We start from the raw sequence: 11,026 nt of genomic DNA on the forward strand, positions 1-11,026 counted from the left end.
GATTTATTGTTTTTCTAACTAGGGCAACAGGGTTATTACAACATGGTTAGGACAGACTTTCTACAAACCATTGCCAAAATTAAAGTAGACTAGCTATGCTAACAAGTGAATTCTGCAATACATTACAGTTTATGTAACCCTATTATAGAAACCCTGTGACCTTACCACCTTCTCTGGATAAGTTTGTCAATGGTTTTAATAAAAAATGAACTTTTTGTTGAAGTAGTCTCCAACAGATCTTGGGATGGGAGGTCCTGTTCAGTTGAAAATGTTACCTTATTACCCCCTGATTATCAACTTGGACGTGACATCTGTGATCTACTCTACAGTGTTTAATTGGGGTGGTGATCTGAATTCCCCTTTGCCAGTCAAGGTTTTTGCTGAGGCAAGTAGTCTGTGACCATGTCTAAGGAAATTTTAATTGTCAGTGCGGGTGATTCCGGTTTGTGTTTAAACTGCTTATACAAGAGCTGTCAATAAAGCCACTGATAAGGTTTCCTCTTATGGACTTTATACCCTAATCTGGATTTGGTGGCATATGCCCAAAGCAGACTGTTGGTAGTTCCTAATATGTGGATTTTATTATTTTCTGCAAAAGATCTTTGGGTGTGGACATCTCTGTACTTGTTTCAGTAACACAAGTTCACTGTCCCAAATATTAAGTGTATTTGAATTGCAATTTGATTGCCTCGCACTCTAACACCAAATTTATTGAAATGGAAAGAAACATGCTATTGTCACTAGGTGTCAAATGAAATAACCAGACAAATCATTTTATTTGTCTTTATATTTGTTGCACAGATTCCTAGAAAAAGAGATGGACAGAGAAAGGAATGGTGGGAGAGAGGCTGAGAGTGTATTGTCATGTTAACAATTTATTTTCTTTTTTCTTTCTTGTCCCATAAACTATTGCTATCATTCTCAGCTTTAGTAACACTGCAATATGTATGTAATGCCGAACGAGAAATAGAAGTGAAATTGAGAGATTTCCATAAATTTACCAAGTGGTGTACTCAAATAACAATAAATCATTTCAAAAGTTCCAAAAATATGCCACTATGTAGGTATAAATAGTGTTTTAAGAAACAAGTGCTTCATGAAAAACACTGCAGCTGTTGAAGAGAGTAGAGTTCAAGTTTAATATTCCTAATTTAGTTTTTCAAGGGGACGTTCTCAGTTCCTCTTAATCTGCCCAACTTCATGGAGGTATGCAACAAACAGCTTGGTTCCCTCTATGTAGTTGTACCTTAAGAAAAAAAGATTATGTTTATGAATAATTCCTGGCATTATTATGACATTAATAATAAGGATTCTACATTCTAGATTTCCACAATAAAATACTCAAAAAATGCCTTTTTTTTTTTTTAAGAACCATGTCACCAAAGTACAGAGTGAATGCTCCCTGAAGGTATAGAAATTTGTTTACCACTAGATGGCAAAAGTATACTATCATTGGGAAACTACTGTGTGTACACAGTCTTCAGTCCCCACCCCAGCTGTCCTTGTCCTTAAAATAATCTTTTTGTTATGTTTTTGTTTATTTTGTTAGAACATAGGTTGGTGACTTACAGGTTATTCACCTACACCCACACACTTTCAATAGGAATGATTGGAAATTAAATTCTCAAACTACCATTCAAACTGTGAATGGTTGTGCACTTTCATGAAACAGAATGACTGTATTGCCTACAGTGGATTGAGCAAGAGTGCATATCGTGGTTGGGAACTGTTCCGTGCCGGTCATGGTCACCTGCTCATTTTCTCATTCTGGGAGTGCAGGCCATCATCAAAACCCCCAATGGGCAACATAATGATGCTCTTCCTGGTCACGTCCTGGAACGTCTTGGCAATGGGAATCGTGCCCCCCTCACGGATCATGTCTGGGTCCACTTTAAACACTGCAGGGAGGAGATCACCATGACCATCACCATCATCATCATCATAATGATCTCGTAGATGATACCCAATGATACTGGTGATGATGTTGATGAAGGTGGTAATATCCATATTAATTCTAATCACAGTCACTAACCATTACGACCATCATAAGACAGACAACAATGGCAAGAAGAAGATGAACAACCAGGAAATGGGACCGTCCTGCGATGAGACTGCCATGAATGTAACTCCTCTTACCTTTCCTCACAGCCTCTTGCCCAGCCTCATACAGAGGGTGTTGGGTGTCAGCCAGCCAGGGCTTGGCCCCGATGACCATAGTCACCTTTAGCTTGTTGGGACTTTTCCGTCTGCCAAACATTGAATGCAAGTAGTCTGTCACCTGCAAAACACCCATGGATTGAGTTTTCAGAAATCGCTGCCCTAAAGTTCTTATTTCCAGTTAATTGCATTTTTGCTTGGGCAATATATCCCTTTTCTGAGATGAAAAGTCATTCTGTTCCTATAATGTGGCACTACTTGTTGAGGAGTTAAATCGTTACGATTTTCAGAACAATTCACAGCTTTGTTGTTGAGAGCATATATTTTAGATTCTGACTTATAAGAGAGAGAAAATGTTTAAATGCGGGTTATTTGTTCATAGGCTAAGACACATTGTTTCAAAGTGGCCTGTTCTGTTGACCTTATCATCAACCCATTCTCTCTTCCCCTCCCCAATTATCAAAGGGTATTCTTCAGATAATTACAAATAATGAGCACCTATTATGGGAAGGTTTAATTACTTCTCGGAAGAAACACCAGAACTAAAAATGAGTCCAGAGTGGCTGCACCACACCACAGAGTCACCATTGCCATTTGTAAAAGTGTGAATATCCTGGGTTTTCAGCAAAATAAAAAGAGCCCATTTGTGCTGTTTAATTTTAACTACCAATTTTACATATTCATTTGTGATTCTTGAGGCATCCACATGTTTGAAATTTACATTTTTAAGGACACAGAAGATAAAAGTGGAGGTCTATATGTCACAAATGGCCTTTTCATATGGTAGTGTAGGGATTTTAATTAGGTACCACAGAAGTGATCTGTGATCTAATTACAATAAATAGAGAAAGTTACTAAGACATTAACAAAGAGAGGCCACATGCAAGCCTCCATGAACAATTATTTGTTCTCTCCCTAATACTGAGGGACTGCTGTGTGTTTCAGATCCCTATCCCCAGTGAGGAATGTTTCCTAAACTAACCTCTGGCCAATAGAAGTGCAACGAGAGCAATACTCTTAACAAGGTCATCAGAAGCAAAGGTCACAGAGAAACTAAAGCTATTGACCACAAAATAGTAAAGGAGGGTGAAAAATAATACTGAAAGGGGAGTAGCAGTCTGTAGATGTGCACAATAACAATAAAATGCTAGGTTTTGCACGCAAGAAGGAAGCATTGATTTTGCTTCATCATGCCGCTCCCTCAGAAATGTGTTCCAAACTCACTGATTTCAGATGGACACTGTTATAGTAGTCTTTTTTCAAGTTTTTAATCAATGGAAATGCAAACTTATTTCCATTTAATGCTCACTTCCAATTTCATGATAATAAAGAGAATCTATGTATTGTATGATTGAGCTTAAAGAGGCATTAATGCATGTATGACAGCACACCTTTCATTTTTCTTACAGGAGTCTTGGCACAAGACTGTGTGGTCAGTCGACTGTACCTGTTTCTCAACGACTGCCGGGTCCATGTTGGGCACCTGGCGGATGGAGAATTTGCCAATGACCTTGGCAGGGATGACCGTCTTTGTTCCTGGAGCAGAGAAAGCTCCTTCAATGCCGTGAATAGTCACTGTGGGGTAGCGCCAGCGATGGGCCAACAGGTCTACCTGGGATGTCAGAGAAGCAGTCAAAACAAGGCATGATATGAGATAACAATGCCTGAGTACCAAAAATAACTATTGATGGAAAAGATATATTTTATTTCTATGATGCATAGAGCTATTGTCTACTGAAGAGCACTGACTTAAAGGTACAATAGGTAAGATTTTTGTGTTAAAATATTGTTACAAGACCGTCGTAAATCCCTTCCTATCATTGAAAAAAGCAAACTAACATGTTGACTCACCCTCTTCTTTTCAAAATATACAGTTCATGGACCGATACTCTGTACCAAACATTGCACAACTGTACAATAATTGAAGTTCATTGGTTCACAATTCTCACGGCAAATGGTGTTGGGGGGTTTCAACGTTCAGCATGTTCACAGAGAAGGGGGAGGGATAAACAGTGTTGTGGTTTGAGGGTGTTTGTTGCAGCAATTCCTCTCTTGACTCTTTAGGAGTCCGAAATGACCTATTATACCTTTAAGGACCAATGAGAATACTCTTCATTGCAAAACATGAACTGGTTCAGATTAATACGCCACTGATAACGTATAACTGTCCCACCCATTACGGGCTTTATGATGATGAACATAATATTGAACTGGCCCACCCACCAAATGATCAGTTCTGTGCTCTTAACATAGATGTCTCCACACCTTTTTGGCCAAAATATTAAAATGTGATTATTCTTATAAATATTTATTGCAGTCTCTACCTTTTGGACAATACTCCGCCCCTTTAGCCTTCAATGAATATTCACAAACTGTAATATTGCCCAGATGGGAGGAATGCAGGAGCTCGCCATCTGGTTACTCTATAGAATCTATAGGTCTACAGGTTTTACTAATGTGCCCAGGTAAGGTCATGTTTATGATTGACAGCTTTGTCTCCCTGTGTATAAACAAACCCCCAGACCGCCCCAGACAGATCACACAGTCCTGCGGTCACCTTATTGCTGTACATGAGGTGGTCTACTCCAATCTTTTTCTTGTAGTTTTCCACATCAAACTCAATGTCCTGGTACATGGTCCACTCCTCATCCGACAAGGGGGCCACTGCCTCCAGAATCCCAGGAATGAGGATCTTTCCTCCGGGGCTAATCAGAGTGTCTGTTGGAAGGAGGGAGGGGAGGTAAAGGGGGTGAGAGAATCACAAGTGCAGTAGTATTTCAAAAGAGAATCAGGCACAGAATGTATTGTGCATCTGCTCTCATGGTTACTTGTTGCAGTTCTTAGGTTTCTCCATCTTAATTTTCCTCCCCCATGTGCCTTTTGATCACCTTTCATTTTTCTCCAATAACTGCTATTTTCTGATTTTAAATCACCAGTCCATATTTGAAAAAAAACCAAGCTCAGTAGCCATTAACACCCACCATCACTTTACACAAGCAAAGTGCACCAAGCCCTCCTTCACATTTGCCTGATCACTACTGCCTCTTTTCCAGCAGGTTATGCGAGATACTTAAGTAAAGGTAGTTTTATTGGTTTTTAAATTTCTTTTAACAATTTTAAATATTTTCCTTTTTTAAAACACACTCAATAACACAAACAAATCATTTAAACAAACACTTACACCAAAGGGAACAAAGACATCAAAATTAATGGAAAACAAATTTTAAGAAAAAGTGATTCAAAAATGGTCACAAAAACACAGAATCCGACAAAAATCAATATACAATTCAAAGAAACGAAGGTGAATTAAAAGGCCAAGAAGTAGGAAAAAAGAAAGTCTATTTCGCTCAGGTTTTGCTGTCCTGAGAGGCTTCTGTGTCCCTTGGGGGGGTGGACTATATGATGAATTCTTTCCAGTGGTCCACCCCCCACTTCTCTCTCGCCAGGTTCTTGTTACCGTGCAGATACTTAAGTAAAGGCAATGCATGTGATCACACTGCCAGCGCAGTGACATGTCAGATGTCAGCTTTTAAATCCTACCCAGAATGCCGATGAGGTCGGTCATGGGTTCGATCACAGTGCCTCCATACACTCCTGAGTGTAAGTCCTGTGTAGGCCCCTCAACCTACAAAAGAAAAAGAAGAAAGCACTCAAGAAAACTAGACAAAACATTGTGATTAAGCTACACAAATATGATCTGCTTCAATATAAATATAACAAGGTGAGTCCAGCCTATTATTAATGCATGTGGAGAATCGTACTGTCAATCCATGACAACCTGAGAAAAAACCCATTCAGCATAATTAAATCTTTTGAATATGAGCACCAGGGAAGGCAGTTGAAGAAGCTGTATTTTGGAGACATTCACATCATGAGATGTGGAACCACTCTCTCCCTCCCCACACCTCTGCAAAGAAGTAGCAGTTTCCTCTGGTGCCATAGGTTAAGGCTGGCCGGCGGCTCAGCCAACCACAGTCAGAGATCATGATGTAATCCACATCAGCGAAGAAGGTATCGTTATGCGAGAGAATCATGGCATCCAGGCCATTGGATCCGGTCTCCTCCATGCCTTCAATGACGAACTTCACATTGACTGGGAGCTCCTGTGGGGTGAAAGTCACAGGTGAAAGAGAAGATACATCAGAAAATCATGAGCTGTGAATGAGAAAGTTTTAACTGAGCCATATCTGCTTGGAGCCCATTCACATTGAAATCTTTGAAGCTCAATATGTCAGAACTACTCGGAACGCAGATAGAACCTTTTATAATCCCCCTTCTACCTAAAATGCCAATATTTATTTCATATTCAGTATTTTTCCACTTCTTATGATACTTTCTTCACTTTCACACAGCCACTTAAAATCTGTCACTTTTATCAAGATGAAAGTTTTGTCCAGGGGCGTCACACACAGTTTCCAAAGAGCAGGTGTTTATGCTAGCTCTTGATCCAGATTCCAGGCTTCTTAATGTCCTAATTAGTTTTGTCATTTACTCCATTTAGCATTTCTTGATTAAACAATATACTACACATGTGACTCTGCACTAATTACTGTTTACAAATTGAACCAATTATGTATGCATAGATTCAAATTTATAGGAAAAACAAGCATACACATCAGCCCCTCAGGAATTAAGGTTGACAGACAAGTATGGTTAATGTGAGTTTATTAAGAATATCACTGACGATGTCAAGTGCTTGGTAGGCCTGCACTGTGTGAATCCAGGCCAGTACTGGAGCCTTGTTGTCTGAAGCCCCTCTTCCATAGAGATTTCCTGTGACAAGCAGAAATTCATATTCTGGTGAGACAGTGAGAGTTGAATTGTGCATTTGTTTTTTTACATGGATAATTTATAAATATAACATAATGTAAGTTTTCTTTTCTGGGAAGTCACACTGAGTAATTATGAAACACAGGCTTAGTTGGTTGAACTGCACAAATGTTCCAGTGGCACTTGTCAGTATTGTAAAAGCAATGCTGCAATCGGGCCAGTCGTTGTTTTATTTATCATGGAGACACACAGGTGAAATACCGTTGATGTCAGTCAGATTGTAAGGCTCCGTTGCCCAGCCATCCTCTATCTTGGCCGGCTGGACATCCACGTGGCCGTACACGCAAACTGTGTGCTTGGTAGCATCACTGCCAAACTGGGCAGTGACCACCTTAGGCAAAGGGATGGTTGCGCCACTTGGTAACTGGGATAGTAAGTAATAAGTAAACGGAACACAAACAAACACTTCATCAATGAAGTTGCCACATGCAGGGGACGATTTTCTCAGGTAAAGAGTAATCACCACAGAAATGGAAAACTCATTAAGATCTGTGCTCAAACAGGTTGCTTCCTTTAACATCGCATTCCTTTAACATTACACTATGTATTTGCCTAATTGCAACACAAGCTAGTTTTATGTTTTCCTATTACTTTGTTAATTAAAACTTGAGATTTAGCACGGCAATTCAAGAATCTTGTTTAAAAACACATGCCTGTAGTAAACTAAAAGTTTAATCGTTTCTCTAGTTTCAAGATTGATTAATTCACCCACCCACGTCACATCTGTATCAGTGATCGTACAGAACCCTCCTTACAGCCACAACCGCAGTATCCACTCACCTCCTGAAGCCCAATATCGACCATCTCCACGTTCCCACCCATTGCCTTTAGCTTCTCCGCAGTTATATTCATCATACGGTCCAAGTCTGGTCGCTTCAACACATTACTCGAATCGCTCTCCACTGCAACCCACTCCCTTAGAGTCTAAGGCACATACACACACATATTCCTTATCGGCTATACAGTAGCTAGTAATAAGCACGTTACCGCTCAGAAATAATAGGGCATCTCGGTAATCTATGGCCATATATATATATATATATTTATATATATATATATATATATATATACACACACACTTTCTTTTTCTTTTTTTACTTGCCTGCACATACTCCTCTTGATGACTGTCAATATATTTCGTCAATTCATCGAATTGAAACGTCAATGCTCTTGATCCAGCGATAAACAAGGGGGCGAAAAGCAGCAAATAAATCTGTCGAGGGAAGTTGTTTAAGTTGTTTATTAGTTTCGTTATCTTTAATTTGTACGTAACAAATTAAGTAATTAAGTAAGTAATTATATGAAGTAAATAAGTAATTATATGAATATGCATCAAATCGGAAATGAGTAGCTTACCATGTTCCCAGATTCTCAGTTCAGCTATTCGCAAGAATGGTGCGGACACTCAAAGCCAATGTCCACTGTGGCTGTAGCTTTTTATACCAGAGAGAACTCCTCCTCGTTGGATATAATGACACAATCATATGAGTTCTGGCAAGAGGTCAACTGGATCGTTCCTTGTGTTTTCTCAATTCTCACTGACTAGTACGGCCATAAAACGCATCTGATCGCTTCGCAAATAGCGTTATTGTTAGTACCCTGATGCGAACAATGGCCGAATGTCTACATGTCAGAGTTGTACCACTGGTGACAACACCAAGAGGGAAATGAGCAAGTCTCATCTAGGGGATGCATTAAACATAATACTGTATCAAATTGGTTGTTGTCACGTAAACGAGATGAACACTTGCTTGGCTTTTATTTATTTATTAGACACAGCACCAAACTATAAAATGTTACTTGAACATGCACATTGCAGCAATGAGGGTGCAGTGCATAAAATGCAAGCACGTCTAATGTTACGCTGATAGGAGCTGGACAAAGCATGCGAATGCACACATGGATGCCTCCTGCTGTGCTCACCAATTCAGGCTCTGCTGGGTTTCAGAGGGTAGCCTAGAAGTCAGTGTAACGTCACCTCAAGGAGAATGAGGTCCCCTCATTGCAATACATAAGCCATTCTGTACTGTTCTGTATTTGGAGTCTTAAACCAAGAGCTAGATAATACAGGGTGAGGAGTTCACCTTTGCAAGATGAAGGTTGCTCTCTCTTTCCATTATAATACAAATAAACCTGATGATTGCATACTTACATGTGAAAATGGAAAATGCTAAATGATTAATTTCTTAGTTTGTAAAAATGTAACATATGTAACAAATGTAATGTTCAGTTAATGAATCAATGAAAGACACACTCTATTTGGTTGACCAAAACGTTTTAGTTGATGATTCAGTTTACACATGGCTTCAGTTCAGTTTAAATTGTCCAGCATACATCATTGTAAATGTTGCCATGCAATGCGCCTGATATTGCTTACATAATATTATGTATGTTTTTGTGTCTTGCTCATTATTACATGAAAGAGCAGGAAGTCATTCCTCCAATGTTCTAATCACTCAAAGTACTAATCACTCAGTGAGCATGTCTAAGTAATTGGATTAGCTTTAATGTTTTTCCTCTATTTTAATTGGTGTCCTTGCTGTGAGTCACTTTCAAGGAGCCATTATGCGGGTTCATCAGAGAGATAAGTCTCACTTTGCTTCAGAGAACAGTTCTGATTGGCAGATGTTAATCCTTCCTTGAAAATTGCAGTGTTTTATATTTGCATTTTTACACTTTTGATATTTTACACGATGATAATGTCTGTAAACCATGATCTCACTTGTATTTAAGGTAGTTTAGCAGATCCTGCCTGCATGCAATGGGTCTACATGTGTTAGAGCAAGCTCACATCAATTTCTAAAGCTGCATCAAATTAATTTCTATGAGATTAAAAGCATGCTGTGGAATAAATCATCTAGATGAACATTTTTAAAAAATTAATGAAGAAAACTCAGCATGAGCCTGATGTTTTTATAGTCCTCGCTCTCCTCCTCTGTCAAACCCACTATAGTTCTGAAATTGCAATGCAAAACGTCAAACATCTAGTAAAGTAAAAATATGACACTCAGAACTTTAGTATTAGTTTAATAAGACCCAATTATTTTTTTCCAGCTTTGGAATGGGCAATTATATTGAAATTGTATAGTTCATCAAAAGCTCTCTTGTATGAGTGGAAGGACATACCTTCAAACAGATGGATATTTAAGGGAGTTTTGAGGTGGAGATTTATCATCCATTCAACAGACAGCATCTGGAACAGGCTGGTTTGGCTCAACTACTCAATGAAACTGTACCTGCCTTCATTAAATAACAAGAATTCAGAGTAAGTCGCAGTGTTGTCAATGTATATTCCACAGGCATATTAACCTAAGAATTTATGACAGAAGTAAGCCAAAGCTCAAACACTCCATCCACAATACTAACAAATGTCATACAATGCCAAATATTTCATAATTTTTATGTTATGTCTTAGTTTTTAACAAAGCAGGGCCACATGTGTCACCAGAAATTAGTTTCTGAGTCAGGAATTAGATTTTAATTACAATGCTTTAATGAAGTGAAACCATGACCTCTAGGTATTTACTGTTCTTATTATAGTGGCAGCCCACCCATTGAGACAAAGGAGCTTAGCTTCCCTAATCATTTTTGTTTAAATACATTTTCCACTGCAGTCTGGTGTCTTCCAGGATTTTTTGTTGTATAAATGAAAAACCCTATTAAAACTCCCATATTGTTTGTTATGTTGTGTGCTGGTGCCCCAATACGGTATGAGTGCATACAAATCTTGCTGGTAGCTGAGCTTTTTATTAATAGTGTGTTCTTGCAATAATAACATGAAGTACAGCTTGATATATACATGTGTTTTTTTAAAGTTGGATTCCCAAATCACATAATTGTATGACTAGCTGTCATGTTTAGTCTTTGATGAGATTATCTCTTATTAGACAGTGTTTAGTCACACAATGATGGGCATGTAACTACTGTATAAATGTTCAATACATTTTAACTAAACTGAGGTTTTACTGCAAGCATGACTAAAATACATACAGCTGGCCTCCTCTATTTTCAAGTAAGAATAATTTGTAATCATTCATTT

At 38.6% G+C, this 11,026-nt stretch overlaps 1 protein-coding gene across 1 annotated transcript; it reads right to left on the bottom strand.

Moving 5' to 3' along the window:
* Window positions 1-1,115: 1,115 nt before the first annotated feature.
* On the bottom strand, window positions 1,116-8,481 carry cndp1 (carnosine dipeptidase 1). Its single transcript, XM_061246548.1, has 12 exons — window positions 8,344-8,481; window positions 8,090-8,200; window positions 7,768-7,911; window positions 7,189-7,351; window positions 6,842-6,930; window positions 6,063-6,260; window positions 5,698-5,782; window positions 4,715-4,875; window positions 3,605-3,769; window positions 2,137-2,278; window positions 1,751-1,898; window positions 1,116-1,246 (listed from the first exon to the last, which is right to left on the bottom strand). Exons 1-12 carry the CDS (start codon window positions 8,344-8,346, stop codon window positions 1,174-1,176), a joined length of 1,482 nt encoding a protein of 493 aa, XP_061102532.1. The 5' UTR covers window positions 8,347-8,481; the 3' UTR covers window positions 1,116-1,173.
* Window positions 8,482-11,026: the final 2,545 nt, after the last annotated feature.

This window comes from Conger conger, chromosome 1 (assembly GCF_963514075.1).
Source record: "Conger conger chromosome 1, fConCon1.1, whole genome shotgun sequence".
Lineage (NCBI taxonomy): Eukaryota > Metazoa > Chordata > Actinopteri > Anguilliformes > Congridae > Conger > Conger conger.

Coding starts and splice junctions, on each gene's coding strand:
- cndp1 (XM_061246548.1), bottom strand. Junction 5,783..6,062: donor ACTGCTACTTCTTTGCAGAG/GTGTGGGGAGGG, acceptor TTTCTTTTGTAG/GTTGAGGGGCCTACACAGGA. Junction 1,899..2,136: donor GCAAGAGGCTGTGAGGAAAG/GTAAGAGGAGTT, acceptor TCCTCCCTGCAG/TGTTTAAAGTGGACCCAGAC.